The sequence below is a fragment of the Coregonus clupeaformis genome, chromosome 31 (genome assembly GCF_020615455.1).
Source record: "Coregonus clupeaformis isolate EN_2021a chromosome 31, ASM2061545v1, whole genome shotgun sequence".
Classification (NCBI taxonomy): domain Eukaryota; kingdom Metazoa; phylum Chordata; class Actinopteri; order Salmoniformes; family Salmonidae; genus Coregonus; species Coregonus clupeaformis.
The window spans coordinates 35,282,383-35,299,662 of record NC_059222.1 but is presented as its reverse complement, the minus strand read 5'-3'; the positions used below and the strand labels follow the sequence as shown (position 1 = coordinate 35,299,662).

The 17,280-nt window shown below is 44.9% G+C and overlaps 1 protein-coding gene across 3 annotated transcripts in view; it reads right to left on the bottom strand.

Annotated features, from left to right (window-relative positions):
* The window catches only part of LOC121547084 (serine/arginine repetitive matrix protein 2), a 42,152-nt gene that overhangs the window by 15,339 nt on the left and 9,533 nt on the right, over positions 1-17,280 (bottom strand). For all 3 annotated transcript variants that reach the window (XM_041858185.2, XM_041858186.2, XM_041858187.2), the window contains exons 3-8: positions 7,966-8,477; positions 7,404-7,709; positions 6,737-6,794; positions 6,093-6,249; positions 4,149-5,733; positions 3,763-3,842 (exon numbers count right to left, since the gene is read on the bottom strand). In XM_041858185.2, coding sequence (XP_041714119.1) covers positions 3,763-3,842; positions 4,149-5,733; positions 6,093-6,249; positions 6,737-6,794; positions 7,404-7,709; positions 7,966-8,477 — 2,698 coding nt within the window. The remainder of the gene's footprint in view (positions 1-3,762; positions 3,843-4,148; positions 5,734-6,092; positions 6,250-6,736; positions 6,795-7,403; positions 7,710-7,965; positions 8,478-17,280) is intronic.

Genomic DNA, 17,280 nt, shown 5'->3' with positions numbered 1-17,280 from the left:
ATGTACATATTACCTCAACTACCTCAACTAGCCGGTGCCCCCGCACATTGACTCTGCAACGGTACCCCCCTGTATATATAGCCTCCCTACTGTCACTTTATTTTACTTCTGCTCTTTTTTTCTCAACACTTTTTTTGTTGTTGTTTTATTCTTACTTTTTTTGTTTAAAATAAATGCACTGTTGGTTAAGGGCTGTAAGTAAGCATTTCACTGTAATGTCTGCACCTGTTGTATTCGGCGCATGTGACCAATAAAATTTGATTTGATTTGATGATTGACAGTTCTTTTGTGTTTCTTCCATTTGCGAATAATCGCACCAACTGTTGTCACCTTCTCACCAAGCTGCTTGGCGATGGTCTTGTAGCCCATTCCAGCCTTGTGTAGGTCTACAATCCTGTCCCTGACATCCTTGGAGAGCTCTTTGGTCTTGGCCATGGTGGAGAGTTTGGAATCTGATTGATTGATTGCTTCTGTGGACAGGTGTCTTTTATACAGGTAACAAACTGAGATTAGGAGCACTCCCTTTAAGAGTGTGCTCCTAATCTCAGCTCGTTACCTGTATAAAAGACACCTGGGAGCCAGCAATCTTTCTGATTGAGAGGGGGTCAAATACTTATTTCCCTCATTAAAATGCAAATCAATTTATAACATTTTTGACATGTGTTTTTCTGGATTTTTTTGTTGTTATTCTGTCTCTCACTGTTCAAATAAACCTACCATTGTATGTTTGCCCATTTGTCAGTGGGCAAACATACAAAATCAGCAGGGGATCAAATACTTTTTTCCCCTCACTGTGTAATATATATATATATATATACAGCTCTGGAAAAATTAAGAGACCACTACAAAAATATAAGTTTCTCTGGTTTTACTATTTATAGGTATGTGTTTGGGTGAAATTAACATTTTTGTTTTATTCTATAAACTACTGACAACATTTCTCCCAAATTCCAAATAAAAATATTGTCATTTAGAGCATTTATTTGCAGAAAATGGAAACTGGTCAAAATAACAAAAAATATGCAGTGTTGTTAGACCTCGAATAGTGCAAAGAAAATAAGTTCATGTTCATTTTTAAACAACACAATACTAATGTTTTAAGAGTTCAGAAATCAATATATGGTGGAATAACCCTGATTTTCAATCACAGATTTCATGCGTCTTGGCATGCTCTCCACCAGTCTTTCACATTGATGTTGGTTACTTTATGCCACTCCTGGCGCAAAAATTCAAGCAGCTCGGCTTTGTTTGATGGCTTGTGACCATTTATCTTCCTCTTGATCACATTCCAGAAGTTTTCAATGGGGTTCAGGTCTGGAGATTGGGCTGTCCATGACAGGGTCTTGATCTGGTGGTCCTCCATCCACACTTTGATTGACCTGGCTGTGTGGCTTGGCGCATTGTCCTGCTGGAAAAACCAATCCTCAGAGTTGGGGAACAATGTCAGAGCAACAGGAAGCAAGTTTTCTTCCAGGACAACCTTGTACGTGGCTTGATTCATGCGTCCTTCACAAAGACAAATCTGCCCGATTCCAGCCTTGCTGAAGGACCCCCAGATCATCACCGATCCTCCACCAAATTTCATAGTGGGTGCGAGACACTGTGGCTTGTAGGCCTCTCCAGGTCTCCGTCTAACCATTAGACGACCAGGTGTTGGGCAAAGCTGAAAATTGGACTCATCAGAGAAGATGACCTTACTCCAGTCCTCTATGGTCCAATCCTTATGGTCTTTTGCAAACCTCAGCCTGGCTCTTCTTTGCTTCTCATTGATGAAGGGCTTTTTTCTAGCTTTGCACGACTTCAGCCCTGCCCCTAGGAGCCTGTTTCGAGCTGTCCTCGCCGTGCACTTCACCCCAGCTGCCATTTGCCATTCTTTTTGTAGGTCACTTGATGTCATCCTACGGTTGTTGAGTGACATTCGAATGAGTTGGCGGTCATCCCGGTCAGTAGAGTGTGTAGCTTTGTTGTCCCCAATGTCTGCTGCTTGACCTTGTTCTTATGAACCGCCCTCTTTGAAATTTTAAGGATGGAAGCAACCTGACGCTCACTTTATCCCTCTGCCAGTAAAGCCTGAATTGAACCGTTCTTTTCCTCACTCAAAACTTTCCTTTTCAACTCTTTTGGCATGGTCAATAGTTATTTTTTTATTAATATTACTTTTGAGGTACTATTAGCACTGTTTTGCCATCCAGCTGGTCCTATTGCAAGAGGATAGTGATGACCACAGCAGTGGTTTTTATACTTTTCCTCGTTAAATAAGATTTGGTTCAGGTGATCATCTAATCAGTACCTAATTCAGTAGAATGAGGTGTGCCTGTGTTGGTGGAATTCAACAGACACTGGAATGGAATGGCTGTCATACATGTAGAGATGCTGATTTAAGAAACATTTGCAGTGGTCTCTTAATTTTTTCCAGAGCTGGGGCGGCGCACAATTGGCCCAGCGTCGTCCAGGGTAGGGGAGGGAATGGCCGGCAGGGATGTAGCTCAGTTGGTAGAGCATGGCGTTTGCAACGCCAGGGTTGTGGGTTCGATTCCCACGGGGGAGCCAGTATGAAAAAAATAAATGTATGCACTCACTAACTGTAAGTCGCTCTGGATAAGAGCATCTGCTAAATGACTAAAATGTAAAAGATATTTCTTTACACATATTTAACCCTTTTTTGCGTAGGCACAAAACTACATTCATCCTTCCATTCATTATTTTAAACGGTACAGGATTAGTTTGTAGCCCAAATGGTTCGTACTCTACAAACAGAAGTAGGCACATCGACTGTACCGACTTCAGACGAGTCCCCTGACACTTGTGGCGGTCGTAAAGCTAAACGGATACCACCATCGTGTTCGTGAGAGTCTCCCCTTTCCATAGTCATAATAGTTTTTTAGGTCAAACCGTTCAGACGCTACAGACGTTTTCGTGAGAAGACCGATTTGCGGGATGTCTCATGGTCTGACAAACACCTATCACAGCTTCCTCCAAAGCTGCCTCCTCTCCTTGTTCGGGCAGGCTTCGGTGGCCGTCGTCACCGGCCTTCTAGCCACTGCCGCTCCTCATCTCATCATTCCATTGGCTTTGTCTTGTTGTTCACACACACCTGTTTCATATCCCCTCATCAGTACCTGTATAAGTGTTCCCTCTGCCCCCTTGTCTTTGTGTGTGATTGTTTATTGTGGAGGATAGTTAAGCTCGGCGGAGCTCCGTGTATTTTGTATCGCCGGGATAATTCCCTGTGTGCCTTGTATTTTCCAGTGCGCCTGTTTTGCGCACTGGAGTATTTTTGGACACATTACTGCATAACGCTGGATTTGCGGAATAAAGCCTGTTATTCTGTGATTTACCCTCCTGCGCCTGACTTCTTCGACATCACAACACCCCTCTAGCTCTGCCACCTTCCACGGCAGATGCGATGAGCGATGGTTGAGATGCAACCAATGCAAGAAAACAGATATCTCTATCTTAAACTGCGTTAATCAACTCTAGGGGGTTAAGCAATGCAGAGACCTCTCCATCACCTTAGACCTGGGGGGAATAACCACAACAGTGTTGTGACATTGTACTCATACAATATGATATAGAACTCGTTTAAGTAATGCAGACCTCTCCATCACCTTAGACCTTGGGGGAAAACAACAAGGACAGAACGTTTAACAGCAATGTGTCATCTCACAACAATGGCACGTTGTCATTTTAAAGCAATTTCTCCATCTCCAAGACCCACATGGAGAAAATAGCACTATAATGTCACTTATGATAAAGCAATACCTTTGAATGGTCTCCTTTTCCTTCAGCATCTCATCCAGGTTGTTCCTGTAACTCGTGGGTTTGGCTTTAGATGACGAAGGCTGCCAGAGAGAACACCCATTTAGACTGAGGTCATACTAGTGTAAAACACTGTACCAAACACCGTAGCATTGTTAGTGACGACTTGGGATTTGTAGTCCACTATTTTACGGCATTTCAAAATCAGTCATTTGAACTTTTCTAACCTTCTACAGTAAGTTACAACCAAATACAACCAAATCATATAAATGACAGTATAGAAAGTTGCTGCTTACAGACTGGTTATAGTGGCTTCTGGATCATATTTAGGCCTACATCAAAACTGGAAAATTACAATAAGTAAATAAAACATTTTAGTAGCCTCTTACTGGCTGGCTGTGGTGTCGGAGCCCAACGGGGCTGCTGGGAGCAGGGAAGGTTCCTTTTTCTGGGGTGTCTGGGGGCCGGGCGGTAAGGTCCAGGATCTGCTGCAGGGACGGCAGCTGGTCCTCGTCACTGCTGCTGCTGGTCTGGGATAGCGCCAACTCTAGCCCCAGGCTCAGGTCGAGGCCTAGGCCCAGCTCCACATCCAGAGGGTCCTCCTCCAGAAATGGCAGACTCTTCTGGGAATTTTCCTTCTTGCTTCTTTCTTCTCCTTCCTCAAAAAACAATAAACTCTTATGGAACTTCTGGTCTCCTTCCTTCCTCTCTTCACCCTCCTTTCCTTGTCCATGTTGGTCCAGGGGTGAGGTGGGACTGATTTTGAGGTCTGCCGTCTCCATGCTAAACGACTTGTCATTACACGAGGATGAGGACTTTGCAGAGGCTGAGAGGGGGATAGTTTTCAGGACGGAGGACTCAGTCTTGAGGTAGGAATTCTCATCCTCATCCATAGGTGACTCCAACCCTGCTAAAGCAATACCAGGAGATCTCGTTTTCAGTCCTGAGGCGACATCCTCCATCTTAACAGACTCCTCCTTACAGGACGAGGGCTTCCCTGAGGAAGAAGGAGTGCTGGTGATGGCTCTATACAAGCCAGTCTCTAGTTTAGTCAAGTCATTCCTGCCCATCTCCAGCCTTACAAAGGAGGAGTAGATTTTGGGGTCCAGGAGTAGCTTACAGGGGTCCATTGCAGTGTCCGTACAGGGAGAGATCTTGGGACACAGGATTCGCTGTGAGAGGGATTTTGGGGGGATTTCTCTTGGGCTTGTTAAAGAGGGGGACCCCGGTCCCATAGTAGCACTACTGACAGTAGCCAACACAACAGACAGAGGAACCTTGTTGTGTACAGAGGGCGAACCGTCTCCTCTCTGGGGACTGGGGGAAAAGGTAATCGCTGCTCTAGATGGGCTAGAGGTTATGGGGTCAGGGGTGAAAAGGTCATTCAGGTCATCTGGCAAGGCACTCGTTCTCCGGGGGACAGAGACGTGTCGGTTCTTTTCCAATGCGTGACGGCGCCGAAAACTAGGGCAGCTCGAGTCCGAGCTCTGAGACTTCGAGGAACTTTTGGGAGTTCTCCCGTCGGGGCGACCTGTCGGTTCTCCTCCTCTACTCTCTCGCTCTCTGGCCTCTTTATCTCTGCTGCATTCTCCTCTACTAGGGATTGTGACTGGCAGGTTGGCTGGGTTGCCAGATTGGCTGTAGTGGTTGCCAGTTTGGGGATTACTACCACTGTAAAAAGATTGAGTGTTGCCAGATTGGTGATCAATTCTCCTGTATCCAGCCTGAGGGTTGCCGTTCTCCCTCACACTATTGCAGCATGGCGTCTGTCCATGGCCGGTGCAGCGCTGCCTCGCAGGCTTGGGTGTGGAGAGTGGATAGGTAGGGACAGTCCTACTCCCACTCTCCATCCCTTCCTCTGTCTTCTTAGGGGTGAGTCTCTCCTTCAACCTTAGAGTAGGACTTGAGCTCAGACTGTTCTTCATGAAGACTTTCTTCAGGTAGGATGGGTTGGGGCTGGGGGACATCTTAGAACTAGGAGTACGGGGTCAAATTAAATCAAATGTATTCACAACAGAGCATTTAGCCATCACAAACCAGGCTTTACAGAGATCACAATCAGTAAGATTTCTGGCTTTTCAATGGTTATTTCAATTGATATTGTATTCATTGATTCTTGTAGAATATAACTTCTAAATGCCTTATGAGCTTAGTTAGCACAATTATATATACGATCACAAGACAAACGATAAGGTTAGCTTACTCCATTGTCCGTATTTCTGTAGTAATTTCCAGCAACTACACGTCATACAAAGTTAGCCCTAATAGTAATTGCCCGAAGGGGACAAATAAAGTTGCATTAAATTAAATGTCTACCCCTCTGCCCCACTCACCTGGCTGTTCCATAGGATGGGTGACTGGTACTGATAGGGCCTGGGATATAGTCCCCTGGACGCAGTCTCTTATTAGCCATGTACTCTGCTATTCCTCTGTTTCTCCCCTCCAAGTCTGGGTGTCTGAGTCTCTTCAGAGACAGGGATCTGGTGCCTCCTTTTGGGAGAAAACATCATCAACAACAACATTCACAGTAAATAGAATATTTCATGTAAAGTCCAACAAGTAAAATACTAGAGAATGAGAGTATGTGGGTTTTTACAAAGCTGTCAAAATATGACATTAATTGTTAAGTCTGAATTGTGATAACCACATTTCCAAGGCTTTTAGCACACGCTACAGAGAGGCCCACTAGATAAACTCTAACAGCAAACAGGTGCACTTCATGCAAAGTTAGCCTGAATTTGCATGGTATACTACTCTCAACAAGTCATTAGTCAAATGGCAGAAGGGGCCTCAGAAACTACTCCGTCTGCATCAGCATTGTTACTGTACAAAAATAACAACATTGAAACATATCATTTGGAGATGGTTAACCTATTGATGTGTTTATAGACTACATTTACAAGGGTTCAGTTATCTAAAATAGGAGGTCTATGATGGGCTTGTTTTTTACATAATAGTTAGTAGGTCTAATTTGTACCTGGAGTGAACCGCTCGTTAGAGGGTGTGGTTCCTCTGTGATCCAGGGAACCACGACTCTGTGGAAAGACCGAAACAGAAGAGAACCAAATATCAACATCATTGAATTGTCATTATTTACTTGCCTGTGTGAGGTGAGAGTGAGACAGTTTAGTTTAGAATATAGTCTATTTGTTTGTATCTGCTCCGGACATGGAGTTTCGGGATCAATGAAGTACACTACATGGCAAAAAGCTCGTTGAACATCTCATTCCAAAATCATGGGCATTAATATGGAGTTGGTCCCCCCTTTGCTGCTATAACAGCCTCCACTCTTCTGGGAAGGCTTTCCACTAGATGTTGGAACATTGCTGCGGGGAGTTGCTTCCATTCAGCCACAAGAACATTAGTGAGGTCGGGGACTGATGTTGGGCGATTTGGCCTGGCTCACTGTCAGCGTTCCAATTCATCCCAAAGGTGTTCGATGGGGTTGTCATGCTGAAACAGGAAAGGGCCTTCACCAAACTGTTACCACAAAGTTGGAAGCACAGAATCGTCTAGAATGTCATCGTAGGCTGTAGCGTTAAGATTTCCCTTCAAGGGGTGACCAACTCCATATTAAAGCCCATGATTTTGGAATGAGATGTTCGACCAGCAGGTGTCCACATACTTCTGGTCATGTAGTGTACCTGCTGTGGAGTGACAGGGATGCGCGTGGTCGGTGACAGTGGACCACCATTCCTCATTGTACTCTCCTTCCCGTCTCCTCCTACTTTGTACTGGCGGATAGACTGGAGAGACTGCGAGAGCTTCTGGGAGAAGTGGTGCCTGCGCTCTGCTGGGCTGCTCTCCGGGCTCCGGGGGTCCATGTAAGGGGAGGGTTGCGGCTGACTGCTCTGCCCCGGTCTGGAGGTAACGGTTGGGGGCACAGAGAGCCTGCGCGTCTGGGCAGCAGGGAACAGAGGTCTAGAGCTCCCAATATCACTGGATCCAACCTATAAGTGTGGTGGATAGACATGAGGTAAAGCTGCCGTGAGATTTCTATGTCAATGGAAAGTAGATAGATGCAGCAAATAAAGTATGTAGGGATCACGGTCGGGGTCAACTCCATTTCAATTCAGAAAGTAAACCAAATTCCAATTCCAAATTTACCCCACTGAAAAGCATTGAAGAGAACTGGAATGGGAATTGACCCCAACCCTGATAGGGATGTGATCAGAGAAAAGAGAACAAACTCAAAATAATCTCTACCTTGAGGTTCTTGTTCATGTCTTCCCTCGGCGCCGCTCCATAGTCCCTCCTTCTGCTGGGGGCACTGACTCTGCATGGGGGGATAGAGGGGGGCGACAGGGGGTTGTCCCTTCCCATACCACCTCTAGGGTTAAAGGTCGTGCCCCTAGAGGGGTTAGGGGTCACAGGGCTGTGGGGGGTCTGGGGTCTGTGGGAATGCTGGATCTTCCTGGTTAGGGTGTTTGTAAAGTTGGCTGGGCCATCCTTGGCTTCACCCCCACCTCCACCCCCAGAGGCTCGGTGGTGCAACCCTGGTGGGTGGGGAGGGTGAGGAGGCAGGCCAGGAACGGGCTTCGCCCTGAGTTTGTCCAGTTCGTGGCTGGTCAAGGGTAGCACCCGTTTGGGCAGGGGGTAGGTGTTGGGGTTGGAGAGGCGTCCTGGGGGCTGAGAGGGTTTCATTGGGGTCTCCTGGAGGGAGGAGGGGGCCGGAGAAGGTTTGGGACGAGGAGACCCCAGAGGGATGATGTCTTTGACTGCAAACACAGGTGGAAGAGGGATACCGGTGTGAGCACATAGACCAGCAGAGATACACTGCTCAAAAAAATAAAGGGAACAGTTAAACAACACAATGTAACTCCAAGTCAATCACACTTCTGTGAAATCAAACTGTCCACTTAGGAAGCAACACTGATTGACAATACATTTCACATGCTGTTGTGCAAATGGAATAAACAACAGGTGGAAATTATAGGCAATTAGCAAGACACCCCAAATAAAGGACTGGTTTTGCAGGTGGTGACCACAGACCACTTCTCAGTTCCTATGCTTCCTGGCTGATGTTTTGGTCACTTTTGAATGCTGGCTGTGCTTTCACTCTAGTGGTAGCATGAGACAGTCTACAACCCACACAAGTGGCTCAGGTAGTGCAGCTCATCCAGGATGGCACATCAATGCGAGCTGTGGCAAGAAGGTTTGCTGTGTCTGTCAGCGTAGTGTCCAGAGCATGGAGGCGCTACCAGGAGACAGGCCAGTACATCAGGAGACGTGGAGGAGGCCGTAGGAGGGCAACAACCCAGCAGCAGGACTGCTACCTCCGCCTTTGTGCAAGGAGGAGCAGGAGGAGCACTGCCAGAGCCCTGCAAAATGACCTCCAGCAGGCCACAAATGTGCATGTGTCTGCTCAAACGGTCAGAACAGACTCCATAAGGGTGGTATGAGGGCCCGACGTCCACAGGTGGGGGTTGTGCTTACAGCCCAACACCGTGCAGGACGTTTGGCATTTGCCAGAGAACACCAAGATTGGCAAATTCGCCACTGGCGCCCTGTGCTCTTCACAGATGAAAGCAGGTTCACACTGAGCACGTGACAGACGTGACAGAGTCTGGAGACGCCGTGGAGAACGTTCTGCTGCCTGCAACATCCTCCAGCATGACCGGTTTGGCGGTGGGTCAGTCATGGTGTGGGGTGGCATTTCTTTGGGGGGGCCGCACAGCCCTCCATGTGCTCGCCAGAGGTAGCCTGACTGCCATTAGGTACCGAGATGAGATCCTCAGACCCCTTGTGAGACCATATGCTGGTGCGGTTGGCCCTGGGTTCCTCCTAATGCAAGACAATGCTAGACCTCATGTGGCTGGAGTGTGTCAGCAGTTCCTGCAAGAGGAAGGCATTGATGCTATGGACTGGCCCGCCCGTTCCCCAGACCTGAATCCAATTGAGCACATCTGGGACATCATGTCTCGCTCCATCCACCAACGCCACGTTGCACCACAGACTGTCCAGGAGTTGGCGGATGCTTTAGTCCAGGTCTGGGAGGAGATCCCTCAGGAGACCATCCGCCACCTCATCAGGAGCATGCCCAGGCGTTGTAGGGAGGTCATACAGGCACGTGGAGGCCACACACACTACTGAGCCTCATTTTGACTTGTTTTAAGGACATTACATCAAAGTTGGATCAGCCTGTAGTGTGGTTTTCCACTTTAATTTTGAGTGTGACTCCAAATCCAGACCTTGTGTGATTTTGTTGTCAGCACATTCAACTATGTAAAGAAAAAAGTATTTAAAAAGATTATTTCATTCATTCAGATCTAGGATGTGTTATTTTAGTGTTCCCTTTATTTTTTTGAGCAGTGTATAACCCAGCACCATATGGATTAACCATCACCTCCCATTTCACAGTAAGCTTGCTCAAAGGGAAAATGCCCACTGTATTAATGCAGGTTAACAGCCCCAAAGCATTTCTTAGCCCACCACCATACGAAGGGCAACAAGATATTAGGGTTGTCACGATACTACGATACCAGGGCAAAAAAAGAAAAACACCCTATGGTCCTATAAAAACCTACTTTATGTAAAATTGTGGCTGCTACAGCATGCAAAATAAACAAATGTGACTCTAGATGGGCAGCTCGATGGTGAGAGATTTTGGCTTGCCTACGGTCTGTAGACTGACCAAGGTCCACTGTCACCCAGGAGGCCGTGTCCATGACATCAACTCTCTCCTGCCCACGGTTATGGCCAACTATTCCAATACTGACACCATCATCACTCACGTAGGTTTTAACGACCTTCGTTTTCAGCAATCCGAGGGAGGATGTTTTTTTTTTTTTTTTTACCCTCGCTAGCACAGGGAAGAGAATAATTATCTCTGGCCCCCTCCCGTGCTACCGAAGGGGTTTGGAACGTTTCAGCCGACTCTTTGCCCTAAACGAGCACCTAAAGAAACTTTGCAACAACAGGAATGTCTCTTTTTGTGACAACCTTGATTTGCTGTGGGAGCAACCAGCACTTTTTAAAAGAGACGGATTCACCCTAACCGCAGGGGTTTCAGGATTATTTCCAGCAACGTCCCAAACTGTTTTAGAGACTGACAGACAGGGTCTGTAGTGCTCCAGTTCTCCCTGTCAGAATAAGCAACAGAGGACTTGGAAACCATATCAACTCCAATAGAAATGATTGTGAGTAACCTAATTTATCTTCCTTTAACTCCACCTTCTGTCATCTCCTACCATTCTGATAGATTGGAGACTGTCAGAAAACGTGGTTGTAACGTTAATAATCTGGTTACCTCTAGGCAGATGCCCCAGGGGCAGAGTGGCCCACACTCATTGAATATGTCCCTTTTAAATGTTAGAGCAATCACAAGTATAACCGCTCTTATTGAAGCCCCTCCCCCCCGGACTACAGCTTTTCATTCTCTATCAGAAAAGGGAAAAAGGGTGGGGGGACAGCCTCTATTTTTACTAACACTCCCAGCTGTAAGGACATTTCATTTGGCGACTTTGGGTCTTTTGAGCATCATGCTATACTGTTTAAATGTCAGCCACCAGTGCTGGCTATAACACTGTATAGGCCACCAAAGCACTGATTTACTGATTTCTCTGAACTATTGTCCTTGAGAACTATAATACAATCATTGTGTTGGGAGATTTTTATATTCATGTTGACAAAGAGACTCCAAGGCCACTGAATTTCAAAATATTTTGCGCTCTATGGACTTTATCAAACATGTTACTGAGCCCACCCATAACTGCGACCATACTCTGGACCTGGTTATTACCAAGGGGCTTTCTATTGACATATCCTCTATTGTAGATGTTGCTTTATCTGATCACCACTGTTTATTATTTTACTACATTGTTGCCCATAGTACAGGATAATGCTGAACGCATTATTAAGAAACGCTTCTTACCTCTGAAGTTGCTACAGATTTTATTGAGTGTATGAACAATACTCCATCACCTATTCTGCCTACCTCGTGATGATTCAGTTGATAACTTTAATAGCAAATTAGGGGCAACCATTGATGCCATAGCTCCAGTAAAGTTGAAAAAGGTCACATCTAAACAGAGTGCCCATTGGATGAGTGAGGAAAATCAATTAAAGAGAAATTGCAGAAAGGCAAAGCGGAAGTGGAGAAAGTCAAAGTTGCAGGTCCATTATTATACTTTGAGAGGACATTTTTTTCCCTCATCAATCTACACACAATACTCCATAATGACAAAGCAAAACAGATAAAATTAAAATAAATATAGAAATATCACATTTACATAAGTATTCAGACCCTTTACTCAGAACTTTGTTGAAGCATCTTTGGCAGCGATTACAGCCTTGAGCCTTCTTGGGTATGACGCTACGAGTTTGGCACGCCAGTATTTGGGGAGTTTCTCCCATTCTTCTCTGCAGATCCTCACAAGCTATGTCAGGTTGGATGGGGAGCGTCGCTGCACAGCTATTTTCAAGTCTCCTCAGAGATGTTCGATCGGGTTCAAGTCCGGGCTCTGGCTGGGCAACTCAAGGACATTCAGAGACTTGTCCCGAAGCCACTCCTGTGTTGTCTTCGCTGTGTGCTTAGGGTCGTTGTCCTGTTGGAAGGTGAACCTTCGCCCCAGTCTGAGGTCCTGAGCGCTCTGGAGCAGGTTTTCATCAAGGATCTCTCTGTACTTTGCTCCGTTCATCTTTCCCTCGATTTTGACTAGTCTCCCAGTCCCTGTCCCTGAAAAACATTCCCACAGCATGATGCTGCCACCACCATGCTTCACCGTAGGGATGGTGCCAGGTTCTCAAGACGTGACGCTTGGCATTCAGGCCAAAGAGTTCAATCTTGGTTTCATCAGACCAGAGAATCTTGTTTCTCATGGTCTGAGAGTTCATTAGGTGCCTTTTGGCAAACTCCAAGCGGGCTGTCATGTGCCTTTTACAGAGGAGTGGCATCCGTCTGGCCACTCTACCATAAAGGTCTGATTGGTGGAGTGCTGCAGAGATGATTGTCCTTCTGGAAGGTTCTCCCATCTCCAAAGAACTCTGGAGCTCTGTCAGAGTAACCATCAGGTTCTTGGTCACCTCCCTGACCACGGCCCTTCTCCCCCGATTGCTCAGTTTGGCCGGGCGGCCAGCTCTTGGAAGAGTCTTGGTGGTTCCAAATGTCTTCCATTTAAGAATGGAGGCCAATGTGTTCTTGGGGACCTTTATACTGCATAATTTTGTTGGTACCCTTCCCCAGATCTGTGCCTCGACACAATCCTGTCTCGGAGCTCTACGGACAATTCCTTCGACCTCATGGCTTGGTTTCTGCTCTGACATGCACTGTCAACTGTGGGACCTTATATAGACAGGTGTGTGCCTTTCCAAATCATGTCCAAACAATTGAATTTACCACAGGTGGACTCCAATCAAGTTGTAGAAACATCTCAAGGATGATCATTGGAAACAGGATGCACATGAGCTCAATTTCGAGTCTCATATCAAAAGGGTCTGAACACTTACAGTTGATGTCGGATGTTTACATACACCTTAGCCAAATACATTTAAACTCTGTTTTTCACAATTCCTAAAATTTAATCCTAGTAAAAATTCCCTGTCTTAGGTCAGTTAGGATCACCGCTTTATTTTAAGAATGTGAAATGTCAGAATAATTGTAGAGATATTTATTTATTTCAGCTTTTATTTATTTAATCAGATCCCCAGTGGGTCAGAAGTTGACATACACTCAATTAGTATTTGGTAGCACTGCCTTTAAAATTGTTTAACTTGGGTCAAACATTTCGGGTAGCCTTCCACAAGCTTCCCACAATAAGTTGGGTGAATCTTGGCCCATTCCTCCTGACAGAGCTGGTGTAACTGAGTCAGGTTTGTAGGCCTCCTTGTTCACACACGCCTTTTCAGTTCTGCCCACACATTTTCTATAGGATTGAGGTCAGGGCTTTGTGATGGCCATTCCAATACCTTGACTTTGTTGTCCTTAAGCCATTTTGTCACAACTTTGGAAGTATGCTTGGGGTCATTGTCCATTTGGAAGACCCATTTGCGACCAAGCTTTAACTTCCTGACTGATGTCTTGAGATGTTGCTTCAATATATCCACATAATTTTCCTTCCTCATGATGCCATCTATTTTGTGAAGTGCACCAGTCCCTCCTGCAGCAAACCACCCCCACAGCATGATGCTGCCACCCTCGTGCTTCACAGTTGGGATGGTGTTCTTCGGCTTGCAAGCCACCCCCTTTTTCCTCCAAACATAACGATGGTCATTATGGCCAAACAGTTCTATTTTTGTTTCATCAGACCAGAGGACATTTCTCCAAAAAGTACGATCTTTGTCCCCATGTGCAGTTGCAAAGCGTAGTCAGGCTTTTTATGGCGGTTTTGGAGCAGTGGCTTCTTCCGTGCTGAGCGGCCTTTCAGGTTATGTCGATATAGGACTAGTTTTACTGTGGATATAGACACTTTTGTACCTGTTTCCTCCAGCATCTTCACAAGGTCCTTTGCTGTTGTTCTGGGATTGATTTGCACTTTTCGCACCAAAGTACGTTCATCTCTCGGAGACAGAACGCATCTCCTTCCTGCGTGGTCCCATGGTGTTTATACTTGCGTACTATTGTTTGTACAGATTAACGTGGTACCTTCAGGCGTTTGGAAATTGCTCCCAAGGATGAACCAGACTTGTTGAGGTCTACCATTTTTTTTCTGAGGGCTTGGGTGATTTCTTTTGATTTTCCCATGATGTCAAGCAAAGAGGCACTGAGTTTGAAGGTAGGCCTTGAAATACATCCACCAGGTACACCTCCAATTGACTCAAATGATGTCAATTAGCCTATCAGAAGCTTCTAAAGCCTAGCTTTTTAAAGGCACAGTCAACTTCTGACCCACTTGAATTGTGATACAGTGAATTATAAGTGAAATAATCTGTCTGTAAACAATTGTTGGAAAAATTACTTGTGTCATGCACAAAGTAGATGTCCTAACCGACTTGCCAAAACTATAGTTTGTTATCAAGAAATTTGTGGAGTGGCGTAAAAACGAGTTTTAATGACTCCAATCTAAGTGCATGTAAACTTTCGACTTCAACTGTATGTAAATAAGGTATTTCTGTTTTTCATTTTTACTAAATGTGCAAAAATTTCTAAAAACCTGTTTCACTTTGTCATTATGGGGTATTGTGTGTAGACTGATGAGGGGAGAAAAAAAACTATTTAATAAATTTTTTAATAAAGCTGTAACGTAACAAAATGTGGAAAAAGTCAAGGGGTCTGACTACTTTCTGAAGGCACTGTATAACAAGGCAATTAGAAATGCCAGACGGCTCATTGTTCTAACTTGCTCCTATTAATCTGAATAATTTGAGAGTGCTCTTCTTGACCATCGATTTGCCTAATAAAACCTATCCCCGCAAACCTATGTGAACTTTCCTCCACATCTAAATGTGATGAGTTTGCAGCATATTTCAGAGATAACAAACATTAGGCTGGGTATCAGTCAAGCTTGACCTGATGAGAAGTTTGATGATATGTGCCCTAGCCCACCACGCAAAGGCACTATGGATTTATTTTCCCTTGTTGACACCGACATGCTCAGGAAAGTGATATCACTTATTAAGCCTTCTACCTGCCTGCTCGATCCTATCCCCTCCACCTTCTTCAAAACAGTTTTTAATTGCATATCTGAAGAAGTGCAAGCTATTGTTAATCATTCCCTGTTCACAAGTACTTTCCCCACTGCACTTAAAACTGCTATGGTGAAACCCGTTCTGAAGAAAAGTAATCTAGATTCTTCAGCTCTTAGCAATTTTCAGCCAATCTACAACCTTCCATTCTTAAGCAATTTCTGGAGAAATGTGTTTTCAAACAAGTTAATTATTTTTTAAGTGCCAACTGTATTTAAAAATAAATAAATCTGGTTTTCGGGCCACAGCACAGAGACAGCATTAGTTAAAGTGGTAAATGATCTTAGAGCCAACATACACCACCGTTCAAAAGTTTGGGGTCCAAGTTTGTTGATCAGAAATACAGTGTAGACATTGTTAATGTTGTAAATGGCTATTGTAGCTGGAAACGGCTGATTTTTAATGGAATATCTACATAGGCGTACAGAAGCCCATTATCAGCAACCATCAGCCTGTGTTCCAATGGCACGTTGTGTTTGCTAATCCAAGTTCATCATTTTAAAAGGCTAATTGATCATTAGAAAACCCTTTTGCAATTATGTTAGCACAGCTGAAAACTGTTGTGCTGATTAAAGAAGCAATACAACTGGCCTTCTTGAGACTAGTTGAGTAGCTGGAGCATCAGCAATTGTGGGTTCGATTACAGGCTCAGAATGGCCAGAAACAAATAACTTTCTTCTGAAACTCGTCAGTCTATTCTTGTTCTGAGAAATGAAGGCTATTCCATGCGAGAAATTGCCAAGAAACTGAAGATCTCGTACAACGCTGTGTACTACTCCCTTCACAGAACAGCCCAAACTGGCACTAACCAGAATAGAAAGAGGAGTGGGAGGCCCCGGTGCACAACTGAGCAAGAGGACAAATACATTAGAGTGTCTAGTTTGAGAAACAGACGCCTCACAGGTCCTCAACTGGCAGCTTCATTAAATAGTACCCGCAAAACACCAGTCTCAACGTCAACAGTGAAGAGGCGACTCCGGGATGCGGACCATCTAGGCAGAGTTGCAAAGAAAAAGCCATATCTCAGACTGGCCAATAAAAATAAAAGATTAAGATGGGCAAAAGAACACAGACACTGGACAGAGGAAGATTGGAAAAAAAGTGTTATGGACAGACAAATCGAAGTTTGAGGTGTTCGGATCACAAAGAAGAACATTTGTGAGACGCAGACCAAATGAAAATATGCTGGAGGAGTGCTTGATGCCATCTGTCAAGCATGGTGGAGGCAATGTGATGGTCTGGGGGTGCTTTGGTGGTGGTCAAGTGGGAGATTTGTACAGGGTAAAAGGGATCTTGAAGAAGGAAGGCTATCACTCCATTTTGCAACACCATGCCATACCCTGTGGACGTCGCTTGATTGGAGCCAATTTCCTCCTACAATAGGACAATGACACAAAGCACAGTGCCAATCAAGCCAATCCAACTTGTCGGAGGTGCTTCAGGAAGCATGGGGTGAAATCTCTTCAGATTACCTCAACAAATTGACAACTAGAATGCCAAAGGTCTGCAAGGCTGTAATTGCTGCAAATGGAGGATTCTTTGACAAAAGCAAAGTTTGAAGGACACAATTATAATTTCAATTAAAAATCATTATTTCTAACCTTGTCAATGACTACATTTCCTATTCATTTTGCTATATTTCCTATTCAAACTAATTTCATGTATGTTTTCATGGAAAACAAGGACATTTCTAAGTGACCCCAAACTTTTGAACGGTAGTGTAGATGCCAAACAGCTCTCTGTCCTTGTACTCTTGGATTTAAGTTCTAAAGTGGTTTAGGACCTATTTCACCGGTGGTGAGTTTTTTGTCACCCTTGGTGAACATAACAGAGAAAATACATATCACGTGGCGTTCCACAAGTTTTGTTTTTGGGTCTGGTACTGTTCAGTTTATTTAT